Genomic DNA, 22,657 nt, shown 5'->3' with positions numbered 1-22,657 from the left:
ACTTCATCTTCCTCATTTAAAACTTCACGTGTTCCCAAAAGACTCTTGTCCTTGAATTTGTTTTTTGCATGCATAAAAACTTTATCTAGCGTATCACATCCAGGGTATAATACTGAAGCCAAACCATCCAAGCTGTTAACAGATCTGTATGCAGACTCAGGTTTTGAATTTACAGGCTTTGCTTTAATGCGGTTTGATTTTTCTTGCCTTGACTCAGATAAAAAATAATATGGAATGTATGTTAAAATAGTATAAAGTGATATTATAAAATGTATGAAATACAAAAGAATGGGATTGATGGTGTGTTTTAGCTTCATTGTAGATGGTTTTGAAGATACGTGGTTATTCATAGTGCTCAAAAAGTAGAATTAACAGATTTCTGTAAGAATCTAGAAGGAAGAGAAAGAAAGTTTATTAGTCAAAAACCATTCTTAAATAACTTTAAAAGAAAAGGTCTTTATATTAGATAGGCAGACAATTGTTTCCCAATAAGCAGCAGCTAGTATACTGGCCGCCAGCAATGTCCTGGCCACTCCTGTATTTGTAGGACACTCATTTGTGCCCTCCTGATTAACAATGGGATTTCCACAAAAAGTTTCCACATCATTCTGTAAACAGGTGGCTTTTCCAATCTAACACCCAGTATCAAAAAATACTTCCCAGCGGTGAGGAGGAAGCAGCTAGAAGACCTACATCAGATGGAGACCAACCGCGCACCCATTTCCTGTCCTTCAGGGTCCCATTCCATTGGGGACGGCAAACACTTTGCACACAGGCCACGTTCTCCTCCCTCATGGCTCTCACAGCCACTGCTAAATCAGCACTGCTTTCTTTTCCAGGAAAACCCATTCTTTACTTCAAGCGGTGAGCAATTAGAGTTGGCAAACAAGACAAATTCTCTTTCCATTGTAATTCTAGATATTTTTCAATTCAGGCAGGTTAAATTTTGAAGCAAGAAGGTAGTAACTTTGGTCATTTTACACGATGCATTTGTCAGACGTACTGAGAATCTACTATGTGTTAAGACAGTACTCTAAGTACAGGGATTATCACAGTCTCTTCTCTCTCGCAACCTATACCTTCCTTGGGAGAGGCAGACAAATCCATCCATATATGCATGTCACAGTGAGAAACTCTACAGGGAAAACAAACACCATAGGGAAATGCTAAGTGACTGGGCAGGGCTGGAGAGACACTCCGGCCAGTGAGATATGAGCTGAGACCTAGAGGAAGAGGGAGAGTGCAGGAGAAGAGCACTAGGCAGAGGAAACAGCCTTTGTATGGTAAGTAAGGAATAACAGCATTTTTGAAGAAACAAGACTGAAGCAAACTACTGACTACTGCACCCAGCTCCAAATCCATAGAAGGACTATGACTTCTAGCATTTTTTATCTCCATGCTATAGAAATTCTATTCCAGGAAAGTATAGCCAAGATACCTGAGGAATCCCTTCTTTCCACCAGTCCCCACTCACAGGCAGAAGCTCTATCACAAATGCAGCAGGCCAAGAAACTAGGCACCTTGGTTCCTAAGGTAGATTCAGGGAGAGGTGCTCCCGAGACCTGTGGCTACATCCACAACCCAGGACCCAACTCAGATGTTCTCCACAGGCCAGAGAAGGAGGCTGTAAGAACAGAGAACCCCTAAGCAACCCCTAAGAGGTCTAACCTTAGTTGGAACTGAGAATGGAGAAATTCAAGCCTAATGGCACTTTGGGAAACAATGGAGACTTCTGGTGACTAAGATGAGGCTGGCAGTTCCAGTAGAGAAACAAACAAAAGAACATATCAAGAGAAGTTCAGAGGAGTCGGGGAAAGAGACACTAGGAAGAAACCTCCTAGAGCCAGGGCAGCTGAAAGGCTGGCCTCAAATACAATCCCCATGGAGGCCATCTAATTTAACTGGATCACACTGTCCGGCAATTGCCCCAGGGCTTTGTTCAAAACAATAAAACAATTGGCTAGCTATCAGCAGAGAGTACTTGCTGGATGTGGTGCCAACAGAGGCAGATCAGGGAGACCGTTCAAGAGCTCTACTAACGTCAAGCTGTCATCCGCTGAAGAGGGCACTTCGAAGTAACTGTGTGTGTCCCAAGGCTGTTCCCTCAAAGGACTACCATCAGAGGATGCACACTGCAGAAAAAGTAAACTCCAAAACAGGCCAGCTAAGTCACTAAAACAAACAAGAAAACAATACAAGAAGATGTGTGGGGGGGGAGTAATTAATATTCAGAGCTGCTAAATATCTAAATATATAAAATGCCCAGTTTACACAAACTCTGAAACTTCACACGATATGAAACACCTCCAAATTTGCCTACACAGGGCTGGTGAGAAGCCAAGATACCCAACTGGTCTCTGGGCTCTGTCCACCACTCCAAGCTCTTCTCTCGACAATGTACTGTGTGGTACCCTGGAGGATGAGCCCAGAGAATCTAGATTTCAGCCAGAAAAGGCTGGAGGTTTCTGTACAGAAAGACAGCACAAAAAAAACAATGGTCCTGCTACTTCCAGGACATCAGAGCTTAAAGAAGAGATGACCCTTAATAGCCCAGGAGAATGATGTTAACTCACCAAGTACTCTGAAATTTAATTCTGCATATTTGTATTTTGAACTAAAAAAATCATGATTTTAAAAAATACCTTTACCCACAGACTTGACTAATACAGACACTCCTAAAGAATCCATCCACTGAAAAACTAACAGAACAAAGAGTTCGGCAAAGGTTGCCAAATAGAATATGAATATACAAAAATCAATTGTATTTCCACACACTAGCCATGGATAATCAGAAAATGAAGAATTGTATTTACCACACTTTCAAAAATATTTAGGTTAGATAATAACAGGAAGTGAAAAATGTGTAATATGAAAACCATAAAATATTGTTTAAAGATATTTAAGACCTAAGTAAATAGAAAACATCCAATTTATGGATTCTAAGGCTTAATATTGTTAAAATGGCAACATTCCTCAAACTGACGTATAGATTCGACACAATCGTTATCAAAGTCTCTGCTGACTTTTATATGGAATTTTGTAAGCTGATCCTAAAACTCACAGGGACATTCAAGGTAGCTAGAACAGCCAAAACTTTTTAAAAAGAACAAAAATCTCAAAAAAGAACAAAGTTGAAAGGCTAATACATCTCAATTTCAAAACTTATTAGAAAGCAATAGTAATCAAGATAGTGTGTTAACTAGCAAAAGGACATATAGATCAATGGAATAAAATTGAGAGTCCAGAAATACACCTTCCTGTTATAGACAACCAACTTTTTAAAAAATAGCCAAAAAATTAAATAGGGAAAAAATAGTCTTTTCAACAAATGATGGAGTTCCCGTCATGGCACAGTGGTTAACGAATCCGACTAGGAACCATGAGGTTGCGGGTTCGGTCCCTGGCCTTGCTCAGTGGGTTAACGATCCGGCGTTGCCGTGAGCTGTGGTGTAGGTCACAGATGCGGCTCAGATCTGGTGTTGCTGTGGCTCTGGTGTAGGCCGGCAGCTACAGCTCTGATAAGACCCCTAGCCTGGGAACCTCCATATGCTGCAGGAAGCGGCCCTATAGAAAAAAAAAAAAAAAAAAAAAAAAACACACACTCAAAAATGATGCTGGAACAACTGGATATCTACACATAAAACAATGAAAATGCACCCCTTTTACCATACAGAAAAAAATTAACTTAAAATGGATCACAGGCCTAAATATAAGAGCCAAAACTATAAAACTTAGTAAGTACTAATCAGTGAGTATACACAGTGTTTCAGGAAGAGAAGAGTAAATGGTAGAGGCTAGTTCTGCTTTTCTGAGAAGTTCTCTTGGACCAAACAGCAATTTATTATGATTTTAAAAGTCTGGAGGTAGGCAGAGCAGAGGAATGGAGACTTTGAAATAGATGATACCATAGCACTTGAACTAGCACCAAAAGCAACAGGTGTTCAGGAAATCACCAGCTACCCAGTAGAGCAGCATAGGGATGAGATGAGGGCAGGGTATTAAAGGTCCCAAATTTTAAAGATCAAATTGTTGTAGCCTTTGGTGCTGAGGAGGGAACTTGGGTTTGCATTCCAATGTATGCAAACACACAGTTTTAGACAATAACTGTATGTAGAGGATACCTGAAGGCAGCAGAAATTGGAGGGAAGGAAATTACATAAAAGATAAATAATCCTTTACCAGGAGTTCCCGTCGTGGTGCAGTGGATAACGAATGAGGTTGCGGGTTCGATCCCTGCCCTTGCTCAGTGGGTTAACGATCCGGCGTTGCCGTGAGCTGTGGTGTAGGTCGCAGACGCGGCTTGGATCCAGCGTTGCTGTGACTCTGGCATAGGCTGGTGGCTAAAGCTCCGATTCGACCCCTAGCCTGGGAACCTCCACATGCCGCAGGGGAGCGGCCCAAGAAATGGCAAAAAGACAAAAAAAATAAATAATCCTTTACCCCCACATCAGGAGGCTATGGTGGGTATGGCATGAAGCCAACAGTTGGGATTCCTGGCTCCTGACTGCCCAGAGGGTGGCAAGGGGTAGCAGCTATTCCTCCAGCCTTCCCAACCACTGAAATCGTTTCTGCTTAATATAGTGCAAGTGGTACTATATCTGAATCCTAATCAGAACAGTTGCAAATTAAGAGTAGAGGCAGTGAAAGGAGGGAAAATAGTTTTGGTGCCTTCAACTGGGAGACCAAAGACAGAAACATAAACCACGAAAAGGTCAGTCAGCGGTTGGATGACTGGTGGAAAGGAGATGAATACAAGTCTTGAAAAGCATGGGTTTAAGATGTCTGTGAGTCATCCAAATACACTGTCAAAGTTAAGAGGGGTCAGAGCTGCCCAAAGAGGCCACAAAGGAAATCTCCAAGATCAAGTTCAAGGACAGAAAACTTTTGGAAGCAAACCAATGCCAAGACTGAGAGAAGGAAAATCCCACTGGAAAAGACCAATAAAGTAGGAGAACTTGGAGGGCAATGTCGTGAAAGCAAAAGCAGGTCAGAGCCAAGCAATGTCAAACACAGCCTAGATGTATTAGCCACATGCAATTAAGACATTTAATTTTTCCAAAGTGTTTCAGATAAACTAGGTAAAGTAACAAAACTAGCCAACTGCTATCGCAAACGTAGACTAGTGTCAATGGAAAAGTTGCACAGCTGAAAAGTTTAGAATTATGTTTTACTCAGTGGACATACTGAGGACTTAAGCCCAGAGGACAGACTCTCAGATAGCTCTGAAGGTCTGTTCCAAAGAGGTATGTGAGGAGCCAGGATATATAGGGGTTTTGAAGGGGGGGGGGAGGTAGTTGAACATCAAAAGATTTCTGCTTATTAAAGAAAAAACAAATAGCTCGAGTCAATGAGTTTATTAGCACTTTTCTATATATGGGAAGATGCAAGTGTCTGGGCCCACTGAAATCATTCCTTTGATATGCACCTTACCCATCCATGGCCAGAATTTCATTTTCCTTCTATCCTGAATCCCCTTCAGGGTACACAGTCGAGGCAGCTACAGTGGCTGATGGCTTATTTACCAATACAGCAGGTGACTTTGTCTACACTAGGTAATTAGTCATAGGTACCAGTTGCCACTTTTGGGAATATGAGTATCACCTTTCAGAAAGTAAACTTGAACCATTAAATCTGTTAATCTTTTCCTTCACATCTTCTAGGTTTCCAATCTAGTTTAAAAAGGCCTCATCCATCCCAGGGTTAAACTAACAGTACCTTACATTTTTTCTATTATCTGCATAATCTTTATATTTAGATTTTTTTTTGTCTTTTTTTTGTCTTTTTGTTGTTGTTGTTGTTATTGTTGCTATTTCTTGGGCCGCTCCTGCGGCATATGGAGGTTCCCAGGCTAGGGGTTGAATCGGAGCTGTAGCTGCCGGCCTACGCCAGAGCCACAGCAACGCGGGATCCGAGCCGCGTCTGCAACCCACACCACAGCTCACGGCAACGCCGGATCGTTAACCCACTGAGCAAGGGCAGGGACCGAACCCGCAACCTCATGGTTCCTAGTCGGATTCGTTAACCACTGCGCTACGACGGGAACTCCTATATTTAGATCTTTAATCAACATGAAGTTTATTTTCTTCACTGTGTAAGGGAGAAAACTAACGTCTTCTTTCAGATGAACTGTCTGAACTATTTATTAAATAAACTATCCTTCTATCAATTAACCAAAATGTCATCATCAATAGTAAGTTCTCATTCACACTTGGATCCATTTCTGGACACTATTCCATTTCTTGGATCCATTTGTCTACTGGTTTGCTAATACCATCCTCTACCGAAGATAGTAGATTTACAGCAATGTTTCTTCAACTGTGATCCATGGACCAATCATAATTACTTTAGGAAATATTTAAAAAGAAGATTCCTCAGACATGTCTCTTCCCCCTATCCCTTATCTTCTCAGCACCTACAAACTGAAAACTACTGGCAGACTCAGTTTTAAACAGCAACCATGTGATTTTAATATACACTAATGTTTGAGAACTACTGCTTTAAATATCAGGTAAGACCCTTATCAGCCATATTTTTCAAAATTTTCTTAACAATTCTTACAGATTATTTCCATATAAATTTTAAAGATTTAGCATTTCTGTATGATGAGACAATTGTTTAGAAAAACAAAAGAAAAATAAGATTTAGAAAAATACCACCACAAAATGTACAAAGAACTCCCATAAATTAAAAAAAAAAATTATCAAACAATGGAAAACTGAGCAAATATGTACAGAGAAGCCAAAAAAGAGGAAATGCAGGATAATACATACAGACAATATGTTCTATTTAACTTGTAATCAAGGCTAGAATGAAGCCATGCTAATTTTCATCCAATAGTTTCATAAATGCATAAAATACTACAATATCCAGAGTATACTGAAGCCAGCAATATTAAACACATACACACCCTTTGCAATCTCACACTCAGAACTCTAGTCTACAGAAAAACAAGTGCTTCTTAAGCACATATGAACGAGGATTCAATCATTCATTTATTTGCCATATACTGAACAGACTTCATACCCAGAACTGTTCCAGAGGATGCAGTCATAGTCATTAACAAAATATAACTAAATAAATAATAAATAACTAAATGAAGAGGTAACAGGCACACCAATAAGGACCTACTGTATAGCAGAGGGAACTAGTCAATATTTTGTGATAACCTATAAGGGAAAAGAATCTAAAATGTGTGTGTGTACGTGTGTGTGCGTGTGTGAAACCGAACTGCTTTACTGTACACCTGAAACTAACATTATAAATGAATAATATTTAAATTAAGAAAAAATTTTAATTCAAAGAAAAAGAAGTAACAGGAGCTATCGAGACAAAGCAGGTTAAAGGAGATGAAACTGGGGGAGAAAAGGTTGCTGCTTCATAAAGTAGTAAGACAAGGCATCTCAGATGTTATGAGTAGACAGTCACCTGGATACCTGGGAGAAGAGCACACCAGCTGCGCCAAGGGAGGAAGAGGGACAGTGGAAGGATGAGATTGAAGAGGATACAGTGAGAATGTAGCCTGGCAGACCACCACCACTGTGAGAACGCTTCTGTGTTTGTTTAATGGGTACAGAGTTGGGAAAGAGGCGAAAGTTCTGGAGATGGCCGATGGTGATGGTAATATGAACATACTTACTGCCAATAAACTATACATTTAAAGATGATTACGGGGTGGGGGAGGGCGTGGGGTCACTGGGACCTGTATTTATTTTTCTAAATAAAGTTGGAAAAGCAAAAAAAAAAAAAAAAAAAAGATGATTACAACAGTAAATTTTATTATGTATATTTTACTACAATTTTTAAAAATAAAAAAAAAAAAGTGAGTACTGAGACTTAGATATTGGATTTGAGGATGTGAAGGTCACTGTTAACCTTGAAAAAAACTGTGGTTAAAGATCAAAGCCTAAATGGAGAGAGTTAAAGAATAGGAAGAGAGAAGTTTCTTGTCATGGCTCAGCAGTAACAAACCCAACTAGGATCCATGAGGATGCAGGTGTGATCCCTGGCCTCACTCAGTGGGTTAAGGAACCAGCATAGCCATAAGCTGTGGTGTAGCCCGCAGAGGCAGCTCGGATCCTGTGTGGCTGTGGCTGTGGCGAAGGCCAGCAGCTGTAGCTCCAATTGGACCCTTAGTCTGGGAACATCCATATTGCCATGAGTGCAGCCCTTAAAAAAAAATAAAATAAAATAAATAAAATTTAAAAAAAGAATAGGAAGAGAGCTCTAAAGAGGAATGGGGAAATGAATTAATAGGACAGGTCAAAGCAAATCCTTTTGTTTTAAAAAATGAGACATGGAGTTCCCGACGTGGCGCAGTAGTTAACGAATCCAACTAGGAACCATGAGGTTGCAGGTTCGGTCCCTGCCCTTGCTCAGTGGGTTAACGATCCGGCGTTGCTGTGAGCTGTGGTGTAGGTTGCAGACGTAGCTCGGATCCCACGTTGCTGTGGCTCTGGCGTAGGCTGGTGGCTACGGCTCTGATTCGACCCCTAGCCTGGGAATCTCCATATACCACGGAAGCGGCCCAAGAAATAAAAAAAAAAAAACGACAAAATAAATAAATAAAAAATAAAAAATGAGACAACGCAGCTTCTCTGCATCCTTATGGCTATGACCCAAAAAAGGAAAGAATTACAGTCATTTCTCAGAATCCTTGGGGACAGGTTCCAGGACGCCACTCAGATGCTCCAATCCTCTACATATAACAATGCAGTACTGTCAACTCTCCATTTCCGTGGATGCAAAACCTGTACTGTAGATACCAAAGGCCTGTGTGCAGAAGAGTCACATCTTTGGGTAGGAAGGAGAGTGGCTGAGATGTTGGTACCAAAGTGGAAAAGTTGGTCTTACAGCAACAGGGATGCAAATGCATGTGGGTGGGTAGAAGTGGTAACGGGAGCTGGTGGAAGAGCCTCTTGTGGGTGCTTCTCTATCAGAGTAACAGAAAGCAAAAAATCACTGCCTGAGAGGGAGAAAAATATTTTAAAAAATTAAGGAGAAAGTATGAAATAGTCATTTAGGACAACAGGCGTCAGAGCAGGATCACCTCGTAGCTCAAAAGGGTAGTAGTCGTGGATGTGAAGTGAGACTAATCAAGTCAGTTGTGTGCTTCTCAGCCAAGGTCAGCTGACAGAACACAACATTGATCAGGCAGAGCGCTGAATTAACCAAGGATGGGATTTTGTCAGGCTAGCATCAGAACAAAACCGGGGAGAGAGAGGAAAGACTATTTCCAAGGGAGTGAGTATAACGACTGATCAGGGAATTTTAAGTTGAGAAAGGAAGGCCAGGAGAAGGCAAAGCGTTTGCGGAAAGGAGATAGTATCAAAGGAATTAGATCCTAGCTCAGGTTATAGAACTGCTGGAGTTAAGGCGCTAAAGGGAGTCTTAGAACCATAGGAGGTAGTGAATGACCTGAATAGAATGTCTGAAATGGAGACTGTTGAGGGCATGTAGTTATTGATCACGGGGTTGTCTAGATTGCAATAATGGGGGAAGGGGAAAGGTAGCAGAGGCAGACTGGACTATGAGATCATTTAAGGACAGGAGGTCAAGAAACTGAAAGGCTGTGGTGTTCAAAAGACTGAAAGAATAATGAGAGGTTATTAGTAGACCTGATACTCCACTATGTAAGGAATAAGGGGACAGATGACTACAACGAAAAAGAATTACGGTAAGTAGAACAGTCTGAAGGCAAAGCTTGCAAGGTCTGGTAGTATTATTTCAAAGGCAAAAATATGTGTTAAAATAACTAGATTAGGCCCAAGACAGAGTTGCTCACGCTAAGCACCAGTAAGCAAAGCAAAACTTAGCTATGTTTCTATGCTCAGCTCTCCACAAAAACACAGATTTAAGCGAATCAATCAGCCTTGCCTACTCAACACAAGTTACCTGAGTGGGATCCAACACCACCTTTTGCTCCATATAAGGAAAGTCACTCTGCTCTAACCAATCAGCAAATGCCTGGTAGAACTTCCTTGATCCTGCTCACTGGGATCTATCCAAATCTCTTGCTTCCTATAGCCCTTTGGAGCTCCTTTCTACCTGCTACATTGGATGCTGATCACTACCAGATTAGTAAATTGTGGACATTTTTCTTTTAACAACTGAAAACAGAAAACAATCTAAAATCAAAGAATGACTAAAGAACTTAAACATCCCACAAGGTGCATGTTTATGCAACCATTAAAAACAAGTTATATGTGGAAGTTCCAGTCATGGCTCAGGGGAATTGAATCTGACTAGTATCCATGAGGACACAGGTTCGATCCCTGGCCTTGCTCAGTGGGTTAAGGATCCGGCATTGCTGTGAGCTGTGGTGTAGGTCACAGGTGCAGCTCAGATCTAGCATGGCTGTGGCGTATGTAGACCAGCAGCTACAGCACTGATTCGACCCCTAGCCTGAGAACTTCCATATGCTGCAGGTGTGGCCCTTAAAAAAAAAGCTTTATGTACATACAATTAACCTGGAAGGACTTCCACACATATTATTAATTCTTAAAAAATTTAATTGTAGCTATAAGGAGCGGCCCTAGAAAAGCCAAAAGACAAAAAAAAAAAGAAAGAAAATGACCCATCATTATTTACACAATGATAAATTAGCCAATACTAAATCTTTAAAGGTGAAATTGTGTGATTACAACTAGCTAGGTTCAAACACCTGAAATATGTTTTTAAAACATTTTATGTAAATAATCAATTGTATTATGTCAAAATAAGTTATTCACATGTTATATAATTTTACTTAGTTTTTGTTAAATCATAATGATAAAGTTTAAGGAAAATCTCTCCTTGTGTGGCCTACATTACTTGAGAAGAACACAGGAGACTTGGAGAGACTGAGGAGAAGAAAGGAGAGTAGACAGGATTGCGCGTAACTGTCAAAAAACTGAAGACAGAGGTTGGGGTTATGAAAACAACTGTGCATAAAGTAATGAAGATCAATGCCCACCTACAAAATCACTCTCAAATAACATGCTTCAGAGGTATATGAAATTCTGATATTAAATTTTTATGTTTTAAATTGTTACCAAGGAGTATTAGGAATATCATAGTCATACAATCTCTTTTAACTTCCCATTTTAACGCAAAAAAAAAAAAAAAAATAGACTACAAATCCTCATGTGAAAAGTTTCCAGAGACAATGTGTTTTACAGTAACAGGAAAAAAATGTAAATGCCTGAATTTATTGCAGGGAGCAGGGAGATAGTAAGCTCCCTCAGGAATCAAATCCATACTAACATATTACATGGTTCAACCTGCTTAGATCTGGCTACAGCTGTCTACAATGATGAACACCATGTAGGCTCAGGAGAGACGCAGCACAGCAGTACCTCAATCCATCAACCTCCACAAATTGGAGGGCTCAACACTGGAAATGGGAGACACTCTGAACTCTGAATCTAAGACCTTTGTAATATCCGTAGGAAGGAAGAGGTCAATAACGCCATTAAACTCACTTTGCCAATTGAGCAGGCTTCTACACTCCCACACTCAGCCCCACCAAGAAGAGGCACCTGAAAGTTCAACTTTCAGAGCAGAGAAGGAACCCCTACACTTAGAAATTCTCCTACAGACTCACTGGAGGCAGAGAAAGAGGAGGTGAGAAGAAAATGCTCCAGAGGGGGTATGCTGATATGCCACAGACAATTTATTTCTTGGTTAATCTTGCCCACGACCCAATCCTATCTTCTCCTCTGTTTTCCTTGCAGCCTCCAACACCCAAACGTGCATCAATACTATATAACTATCCATACCTGGAAAAAAAAAAAAAAAAAACCACTCAATATTTTGTCTCCAATAAGGAGTAAATAAGTGGACTGCACAGCAATGGATCTGTATTTGCAGCATGAAATGTAACTAGAACTTTTCACCAAGCATGCAATAAACAGGAAGCAATTCTAAGCACCAAGCAAGCAAGGACTATGTAGGGACCTTTATATCATCTCATCTGTCACAAAAACAAAACTTTAAGCATGTTGCGCCCAAAGACATATCTAACAGATGAGGTAAAATTTTAACAAACATGTTTTGGTTCCAAAGCCCACCCAAACTTTCTCATTTCCCCATGCTCACTAAACTCTAGGGTTAATATTATATTATTAGTTTAAAATAGGGAGGGGAGGATAAAAAGCCCTTCACTACTTACAGATTGTCCTTTCCACAAAAGTCATGGTCATGTACATTCTACAGAAACTGAAAGAGTCTCTGATAAATTATCCAAATTACTTATTTTGAAGTAAGAAACTAGGATCAAAAAAGGTAGAAATATGTCCTTCGCAAAACCAGGCTCTGATGAGCTGTATTGGAAAATGTAACCAGCAACTTCACTATCAGGAAAAGAGTTTCTTTAGAGGCAGGTCCCTGCCCTGATGAATATGTTTGCTTTTCTACCTCCCAATACTAAGACCCCAATAAAAATATGAACAATAAATATTGGCTTCAGGAGAATGATTTTAGAACTTTAACCAACTGTATCCACTGCTGAAAGCAAAAACACACTCACACCCAACTGTAGGACAGTTTTTTCAATTCTTACAAATATCAATATACAAAATAATTTATTGCATTGATTCAGTATGCATTGATTCTCATTCTTTACTGAAAGAAAAAGGATTTTCGTTTTCTAAAACTACAAGTATTAACACAATCTTCAACAACTTTAAAATTTTGAACTCTGACACCACAGCTATTACTGTTCTACGAATGAAATTAGACTGTGGGCCTGAAAATCAAGCTTATTAATGCATGTAAGTATTTCCTTAATACAACAAGTTTAAAAGGTCAAGAAATTCTAGACCAGAAAGTCTATTAAACACATTTTTTTAGGAGTTCCCGACGTGGCTCAGTGGTTAACAAATCCGACTAGGAACCATGAGGTTGCGGGTTCAATCTCTGCCCTTGCTCAGGTAGGTTAATGATCCGGAGCTATGGTGTAGGTTGCAGGCACGGCTCGGATCCAGCATTGCTGTGGCTCTGGTGTAGGCCGGTGGCTACAGCTCCAATTTAACCCCTAGCCTGGGAACCTCCATATGCCATGGAAGCGGTCCTAGAAAAAGGCAAAAGACAAAAAAAAAAAAAAAAAAAAAAAAAAAAGCAGACTTTTTTTAGAGTATTGAGTCATATTACCATCTGGATTAACTGAACTTTCAATTCACAACAAGGAAATCTGATGAGGAAATAATAGTTTGGTCTTTTTAAGAAAATTATGAAGCTTATACTTATTCTAACCTCAGAAAATAAAATTTTGACCCTAAAGACATACTAGAAGGGAGAGGAGAAGAAAGGTAAGGAGAGAGAGGGGAAGGTAAGGAGGCAGGAAAATTCAGGCCTTTGCCATAAATATATTTAAATTAAAAACTGAAAAGCAGGAGTTCCTGTCATGGCTCAGCAGTTAATGAACCCAACCAGTAATCATGAGGATGCAGGTTCAATCTCTGACCACACTCGGTTAAAGATCCGGCATTGCCGTGAGCTGTGGTGTAGACCGCAGATGTGGCTTGGATCCCACATGGCTGTGGCTGTGGCATAGGCCAACAGCTACAGCTCCAATTCGACCCCTAGCCTGGGAACTTCGATAAGCTGTGGGTGCATCCCTAAAAAAAAAAAGAAAAAAAAATTGAAAAGCAGTTTAAAAATAACCAATCCCATTTAAAATTGCGTCAAAAAATAAATTACCTAGGAATAACCTTAACCAAGGAGGTAAAAGCCATATATGCTGAATATTATAAAACAACAATAAAGGAAATTAAAGATGATTCAAAGAAATGGAAAGATATCCCATGCTGTTATATTGGAAGAATACTGCTAAAATGGCCACACCATCCAAAGCAATCTACAGATTTAATGCAATCCCTCGAAAAATACCTGTGACTAGAACTAGAACAAATAGTACTAAAACTTATATGGAACTACAAAAAAAAAAAAAAAAAAAACGAATGGCCAAAGCAATTCTGAGGAAAAAGAAAAAAAACCTGGAGGCATAAACCTTCCCAACTTTAAACAATACTACGAAGCTATAATAATCAAAACAGCATGGTTTTGGCACCAAAAACAGACATAGGGATTCAGCAAGTGGTTCTGGGAAAGCTGGACAGCTACGTATAATCTATGACATTAGAACACTCCTTCATAACATATACAAAAATAAACTCAAAATGGTTTAAAGACCTAACTAAATTAAGACATGACACCGTAAAACTCCTAGAAGCTAACACAGGTAAAACACTGACATAAATCGTAGCAGTACATTTTTAGCTCAGTCTCTCAAGGCAAATAAAATAAAAGCAAAAAAAAAAAAAAAAAAAAAAAGACAAATGGGATTTAAAGCTTAAAGCTTTCGTGCAACAAAGGAAACCATAAGCAAAACAAAAGACAACCCACAGATGAGAGAAAATATCTGCAAACAATGTGACCAACAAGGGGTTAATATCCATAATATACAAAACAGACCATAGAACTCAATATAAAAAAGGAGACAACCCAATCAAAAAATAGGCAGAAGACCTAAATAGACATTTCCCAAAGAAGACACACAGATGGCCAACAAGTACATGAAAAGATGCAGATCAAAACCACAATGAAGTTATCATCATAAGCTTGTCAGAATGGTCATCATCAAAAAGTCTACGAACAATAAATGCTGAAGAAAGTGTGGAGAAAGGGAAAACCCTCCTACACAGCTGGTGGGAATCTAAATTGGCACCGCCACTCAGTATGGAGGTTCCTTGAAAAACTAAAAATAGAGCTGCCATATAATCCAGCAATCCCACTCCTGGATATATATCCAGAAAAGATGAAAATTCTAATTTGAAAAGATGCATGTACCTCAGTGTTCACAGCAGCATGATGTACAACAGCCAAGAAATGGAAGCAACCTAAATGCCCATCAACAGGAACTAGTTTAAGAAGATGTGGTGTGGAGTTCCCATCGTGGCACAGTGGTTAATGAATCCGACTAGGAACCATGAGGTTGCAGGTTCAATCCCTGGCTTCACTCAGTGGGTTAAGGATCTGGTGTTGCCATGAGCTATTGTGTAGGTCACAGACGTGGCTCAGATCTGGTGCTGCTGTGGCTCTGGCGTAGGCCAGCAGCAACAGCTCTGATTAGACCTCCTAGCCTGGGAATCTCCATATGCCATGGGTGCAGTCCTAAAAGGACAAAAGACAAAAAAAAAAGAAGAAAATGGGGGGGTTGTGTATTCATGTAATATATATGAATATTATTCAGCCATAAAAAAGAATGAAATACTGCCATCTACAGCAATATGGATGGATGGCTAGGCGGACCTAGAGAATATCATACTAGGTGAAGAAAGACAGAATAACCCAGTCAGATGAGTATCATATGATATCACTTATAAGTAGAATCTAAAAATATTACAAATGGATCTATACAAAACAGAAACAGTCTCACTGATATAGGAAATAAACTTATGGTTACCAAAGAGGAAGTGGGGGGATAAAATAAGAGTATGGAATTAACAGATTTAAGGAGGTACTCTATAGCACAGAGAACTACATTCAATATAGTAACTTATAATGGAAAATAACCTGAATATATATATTCAGTTTTATAGACACACTGACACACACATATATATACATATAAACTGAATCACTTTGCTATATACCTGAAAGTAAAACACTACTATAAACCAACTATGCGTCAATTAAAAAAACATTAAATTCAAACCTAAAGAAAAAGCAAATAATACATATAATTATAAGTTGCAGGTATGCTGTAGAAATATATATAACTGGAAGAATGACCATATCACAACTAACATATATCAACCTCATTATTTGTACTATCTGAATGTTAAATAGTTAAGGATAAAGTTTAAATATGCAATTACTTCCTTTAGTCAATCTTAGTCTTTTACTGTATTTTATTCAAATGATCTTATTTTCCTTTTTTAATTATTTACATAAAATATTTTCTTCTTTCCATAAATTCTTAATTATTTTACCACTAATAAAGCTTTTTTTAAACAGGTTTTAAAAAGCTACTATGATAAAGATTTGTCTTTCCTTTTCTTTCCTCCATTCTCCAGTGCACCCAGTTTTCTGATCTCTGAAGCTTTTCCATAAATGTTCAAAAATTAGACAGTGTTTTAAAAATAGAAGGCCTAAGAAAAAGGAATCCACCTTCAATAGCTATGAGAACTATTTGGCCTGACTCTAAGAAACCTTTTCGTGTTAAGCCAAGGGAGTAGCAAACCTGCTGCTGTCCCCATCTCCTTCCAAACTTCTAATCTAGAACATTTTTAAATACCAATGAAAAGCTTCTGAATACTCTCTCTTCTGCACAACTATATGCACAAATAATACTTTCTGCTACCATGCAAATGTGGAATATTGAATTGAGTGATTAACTCCTAAAACTGTCTACTCCATAAAATATTTATCTATGAATCACTAGACTCATGGGTAGAATTTCCTTTTATTTATTTATTTTATTTTATTTTTTGCTTTTAGGGCCACACTCACAGCATGTGGAGGCTCCCAGGCTGTGGGTCGAATTGGAGCTGCAGCTGCCAGCCTACACCACAGCAAGGCTGGATCCCTGACCCACTAAGCGAGGCCAGGGATTGAACCCGCAACCTCATGGTTCCTAGTCGGATTCATTAACCACTGAGCCATGACAGGAACTCCAGAATTTCCTTTTAAATCAATACAATTGAACATCAAAAAAAAAAAAAAAGAGTAATCAACTTGCTATGAATCTGTAACAGATTTTAAAACACTATTTAATAGCGATGATAATGGGTCTAAATTTATTCATTTCCAATTCTATTTGTTAATGTTCTCTTTCAAATTCCACAAGTCCTTTTTAGGGGGAATACTAATAAATAGCATTAAAATGAAATTTTAATCAAAATCTGCTTCTCCAGAGTTCTTAAAGAGTTTTAAATGCTTCAGCCTAACAATTACACAAAGAATATGTACACATATGAATGAGGTCAATTTTTAAAACATTTCTTAACTGACAGAACTTGTAGTTCTCAAATGTGAAGAGGTGGAGTTTTAGAATTCAAGACATTGGGTTTCCAAAATAGTCCATGAAATTCCACTTACTCTATAGTATAGTTAACCTATATAAAATGATGAATTTCCTTTCCCCTTTACATGTACCTGACCACATCTAGGCAAAATTATAGGAGACAAAGTTACTGATCCTTAAATTCTTGCCCCCAAATTTCACAAACTCTAATTCACTTCAGAAACCACAGTAAGGAAAGAATAAAACTATAACAACTAATTAACAGGCAGATCTTGCTATAGGTTAATAAAAAATCCACTGCTGTTTTCCTGGCCTTGAACCTACGATTTCTGTTTAAATGTCAAGGTAGAAATTCTAAACAAACACAAATTTGAAATGACCACTGCCAAGTCTAAATGGGGGGAAAAAAAGTCTAATTAACACTAAACTTTGCAAAATAAAGATATTGAATTTAAACTCTTCCAGAGATACTTCATGAAATTCAAATTGAGAAAAGAAAGCTATATAATATTGCTGAATACAAAGGCTTAATGTTCCAGTGGGCTTATATGCAATTAAAATTAGTATAAAAGCTACCTTCTCATGGTTTTCATAATTCTCCAATCACAAAATGGAAAGAAAATAACTTTTTCTTTGATAGTTTAATCCCACTTGTTTTAACATAATATATTTGACACCTAATAAGAAATTTTGTAGTCAAAAAAATAAATAAATAAAAATCAGCATTTTACCAGTTGACAATGGTAGGAGGTGCTGGTGCCTTCAAGATATGTGCCTTTGTTTCACTACCTGTCAAAATAAACACATGAAGACAAGCATTACTACTCCTGGTCTGGTTAATCAAAGCCAAAGATGAACTTTTTCCTGGAGATATTTCCACCTCCAAATCTCCCAGGAAAATTTCTGTTGTGTTTCCCTGGAAACGTGATCATACTAGCAAATAATATTTTATCAAGCTCACCAAAAAAGCATTATTACATACTACTATACACATATCAGGATGACCAAAATCCAGAACACTAACATCACCAAATGCTGACAAGAATGCAGAGTGATGGAAACTCTCTCTCATTTATTGCTGATGGGAATGCAAAATGGTACAGCCACTTTAGAAGACAGTGTGGCCGTTTCTTATAAGACTAAACATACTCTCACCATGTGATCTGGACAATTAATCTCCTTGATATTTACGCAACTGTTTATAACAGCTTCATTCGTAATCACCAAAACTTGGAAGTAACCAAGATGTCCCTCAGCAAGTGAATATATGACTGCTACATCCACACAATGGAGTATCATTCAGCACTAAAAAGAAATAAGCTATGAAGACATGAAAAGATGTAGAGGAAACTCAAATGCAGATTACTAAGTGAAAGAAGTCAATCTGAAAGGTTATATACTGTATGATTCCAACTACATGACATTCTGGAAACGGCAAAGCTATTAAGACAGTATTGAGACAACTGAGAGAACAAAAGGTTGCCAAGGATTGAGGAGGAAGGGGATGAGTAGGCAGAGCAGAGTGGATTTTTAGAGCAGTGTACTCTGTACAATACTATAATGGTAGATTTACATTACATTATTTGTCAAAATCCATGGAATGTACCAAGAGTGACCTCTAACGTGAACGAAGGACTTTGATGATGATGCCATCATAGGTTCACTGATGGTAATAAATGTACCAATCTGGTGGCAAGATGTTGATAATGTAGGAAACTGTGCACATGGGAAGACAAGGGATATGTGGGAAATCTACCTTATGCTCAATTTTGCTTTGAATTTGAAAATACTCTTAAAAAATAAAGTATACTTTTTTAAAATGGTATATCCAGAGTTGCCATTGTGGCTCAGTGGTTAACGAATCCGACTAGGAACCATGAGGTTGCGGGTTCAATCCCTGGCCTTGCTCAGTGGGTTAAGGATCCGGCATTGCCATGAGCTGTGGTGTAGGCTGCAGACACAGCTCAGATCCCATGTTGCTGTGGCTCTGGCGTAGGCTGGTGGCTACAGCTCTGATTAGACCCCTAGCCTGGGAATCTCCATATGCCGCGGGAGCGGCCCTAGAAAAGCCAAAAAAAGACAAAAATAAATAAATAAAATTGTATATCTAAAACTTTTAAAGTATATTGAGCTTTTTCATTCATCAATAAAATGGTCAAGGAGAATTATTAAGATTTATAAATAGTATTTCACTGTATGTATTTTTATATATTATCAATGATTTTCTTAATCACTTCCAAAGCAGATAGTTAGCTGGCATTATAGTGAATAACATCAGCCCAAACTTACAGAGCTAGTAAGTAGAGCTAACAGTTACGTATTTTCAAAATTCAGCACATCGCTGCCTCACTATTAATTTCCTCATCCCCTGCAAGGCAGCCAGATATACTTTAAAAAGGACAGGCCTTGGAGTTTCCGTCGTGGCACAGAGGTTAACGAATCCGACTGAGAACCATGAGGTTGCGGGTTTGACCCCTGGCCTTGCTCAGTGGGTTAAAGATCCGGCGTTGCTGTGAGCTGTGGTGTAGGTTGCAGATGTGGCTCAGATCCCGCGTTGCTGTGGCTCTGGCGTAGGCCGGTGGCTACAGCTCCAATTAGACCCCTAGCCTGGGAACTCCATATGCTACGAGAGCAGCCCTAGAAAAGGCAAAAAGACAAAAATAAATAAATAAATAAATAACAGGCCTTAAAATCAGAGATACCTGAGTCCAAAATCCTTGTATTTTTATAAGCTATGGCTCTAGACATATTCATATTTATTCATTCATCTATCCATCTGTCCACGGGGAAGGAGAAAGATGTTAAGATGTTATCAATTTACTTATTTCTTGCACCATTTTCCTCATATGTAAATGAGGACAGCAACAACATATATGGACAATTCAAATCCATAATATTTGTAGAATTTTTATTAAAAAAAACACAACTCAATAGAGAAAAATGGGCTACGTATATTCACAGAAAAAAATCCAAATATCTATTAACCACGAAAAACTAGTTACCAAGAAAAGCATAGGAATTAAGATCTCACTTTTGGCATTTTTGAGGGAAGAACAGCCATTTTGGAGAGCAATTTGGCAATAAAAGCTAAGATGTAAATTCCTATGACTTAGCAAATCCCTTCTGAGAAATTTGCCCTGGAAAAGCTTTGGCACAAGTGCCTACTTACTTTACCTTGATTTTCCCCCCCGCCCCTGGTTTTTAGGGGCACACCAGAGGCATATGGAAGTTCCCAGGCTAGAGGTCAAATAGGAGCTGCATTTGCTGGCCTAGACCACAGCCACAGCAACACAGGATCCGAACCACATCTGCAACTTACATCATAGCTCACAGCAACACCGGATCCTTAACCCATTGAGGAAAGTCAGGGATCAAACCCACACCCCTCATGGATACTAGTCAGGTTGTTACCAGGGACCCACAACGGGAACTCTTTGTTTTGTTATTTATTTTAATGTGACAAAGCCAAGTATTGTATTTACCCTCAATAAATGCTGAGTCTCTTCAACAAAGATTTACTGATCCATACAGCTTTGGCCAAGTGGACAAGAAGAAAAGAAACTGTAGGCAGTAGTAGTACTTGCAAAAGCTTAGGTATTTAAGAAAAGGTCAACTTAAGAAAATTCTAAGTACTTGTTGTAGGCTGATAAATGACCTCAAAAGGTATTGGGCCCTAATCCTGGGAACCTGTAAATATTACCTTATCTGGAAAGGGGTCTTTGCAAATGTTAGTAAATTAAGGCATTTGAGACAACGTGACAATCCTGGATTACCCAGTGGGCCCTAAATGCCATCACGAGTGTCCCTGTAAAAGAGAGGCAACAGATGATTTGACACATATGGTGAAGGCAAAGTGAAGACTGGGCAGAGAGATTTGAAGGCACTGGCCTGGAAGCCTGGGGTGGTGCCAGGGACTGTAGCAGTCATGGCAGCTAAAGAGGTGCGACCAGCTTCTCCTCTAGAGCCTCCGGAGGGAGCCCAGCCCTGGCGATCCTGTGATTTCATCCCAGTAACACCGATTCCCACTTTCGGCTAACTATAAGAAAATAAATTCCTATTGTTTGAAGCCACCAAATCTGTGGTGTGACAATGGCTCTGGGAAACACTGTACCTCACTGCCAGTGCCCTGTATGCCATGCTAAATGGTAAGTGGTTTAGACATTATCCAACTATCTGAAGAGCCATATGGATTTTTATGCAGGAGAATGGCATCTGATCTGTTTCATAATATTAAATCTAGTGCCAATATTGAGAATTTATTGACTAAAAAAAAATACTAGGCATTCCCATTGTGGCACAGCAGAAGCGAATCCAACTAGGAACCACAAGGTTGTGGGTTCGATCCCTGGACTCACTCAGTGGATAACGGCTCCAGTGTTGCTGTAAGCTGTGGTGTAGGTCACAGATGTGCCTGGAATCTGGCATTGCTGTGGCTGAGGCATAGGCCGGCAGCTGTAGCTCCAATTTGACCCCTAGCCTGGGAACCTCCATATGCTGTGGGTGTGGCCCTAAGAAGACAAAAGACAAAAAAAAAAAAAAAGAAAGAAAGAAAATGAGGTTGGGAATATTTTCCCAAAAAGGAAAGCTAAAGCAATTAAAGAATAGGAGGTTAAAAAAGACTTTTTTTAAATTATGTGTCAAATTAATCCAAAAGACCAGTTCCACTAAAAGGAATACTAGAAAGAAAGAACAAAGGAAGAGGGAGAAATTGCTGAAACATTCCACAATAAAATATCCCAGAGCTGATGAACACTAGTCTTCACACTGCATACTGAGCAATGAATGAGGGGGGATGTGAGTGGGGGGGCAGGGATAACTATAGGGACAGCATTGCGAATTCTCAGAGCACCAACTGTAAGAATAAGGTAAGGAGTTCCCGTCGTGGCGCAGTGGTTAACGAATCCGACTAGGAACCATGAGGTTGCGGGTTCGGTCCCTGCCCTTGCTCAGTGGGTTAACGATCCGGCGTTGCCGTGAGCTGTGGTGTAGGTTGCAGACGCGGCTCGGATCCCACGTTGCTGTGGCTCTGGCGTAGGCCAGTGGCTACAGCTCCGATTCAACCCCTAGCCTGGGAACCTCCATATGCCTCGGGAGCGGCCCAAGAAATAGCAACAACAACAACAACAACAAAAGACAAAAAGACAAAGGAAAAAAAAAAAAAAAAAAAAAAAAGAATAATGTAAGAGCTTCCAAAACACAAAAACTAAACAAATAAAGTGATTCTATAATTAAACAACAAAGAAGGGTACTTTTTTGGAGAGTAAAAGCATGTACTATTATAAAATACATTTGAAGATGTTCCAGACAAACCAGGATGTATATTCATTCACCCTTCCTGTAAAGATCTAAGAATCATATTGGCAGATGTCTCCCTAACACTAGAAGCTTAGAATCCATGAACGAAGTTTTGAGGGAAATTTTAATCTAGAATTCTACTCCCAGCTAAATTCCTGACCAACTTCAGGTAGAATAAAGAAGTTTTCAGACCTGCAAGGACTCAAACAATTTGATTCTACAAACACACTCTACTAAGATATTACTTTAAAAAGTTTTCAAAGGAGTTCCCATCATGGCACAGCAGAAATGCATCTGATTAGGAACCATGAGGTTGCAGGTTCGATCCCTGGCCTCACTCAGTGGGTTAAGGATCTG

At 39.2% G+C, this 22,657-nt stretch overlaps 1 protein-coding gene across 6 annotated transcripts in view; it reads right to left on the bottom strand.

Moving 5' to 3' along the window:
* Positions 1–22,657, bottom strand: part of ACSL3 (acyl-CoA synthetase long chain family member 3) — a 74,933-nt gene that overhangs the window by 33,317 nt on the left and 18,959 nt on the right. For 2 of the 6 annotated variants that reach the window (NM_001143698.1, XM_021074566.2), the window contains 2 exon segments: positions 1–389; positions 17,737–17,794. The exon segment at positions 1–389 is cut by the window's left edge and continues 28 nt beyond it. In NM_001143698.1, coding sequence (NP_001137170.1) covers positions 1–350 — 350 coding nt within the window. In that variant the 5' untranslated portion in view covers positions 351–389; positions 17,737–17,794. 6 annotated transcript variants of the gene reach the window in all.

The sequence above is a fragment of the Sus scrofa genome, chromosome 15 (genome assembly GCF_054392235.1).
Source record: "Sus scrofa isolate SSC_HxYL_T2T_F1_AM1 chromosome 15, Sscrofa_HxYL_maternal_Yorkshire_Landrace_v2.0, whole genome shotgun sequence".
NCBI classification, from domain to species: domain Eukaryota; kingdom Metazoa; phylum Chordata; class Mammalia; order Artiodactyla; family Suidae; genus Sus; species Sus scrofa.
This window is presented reverse-complemented; position numbering and strand designations above follow the sequence as displayed.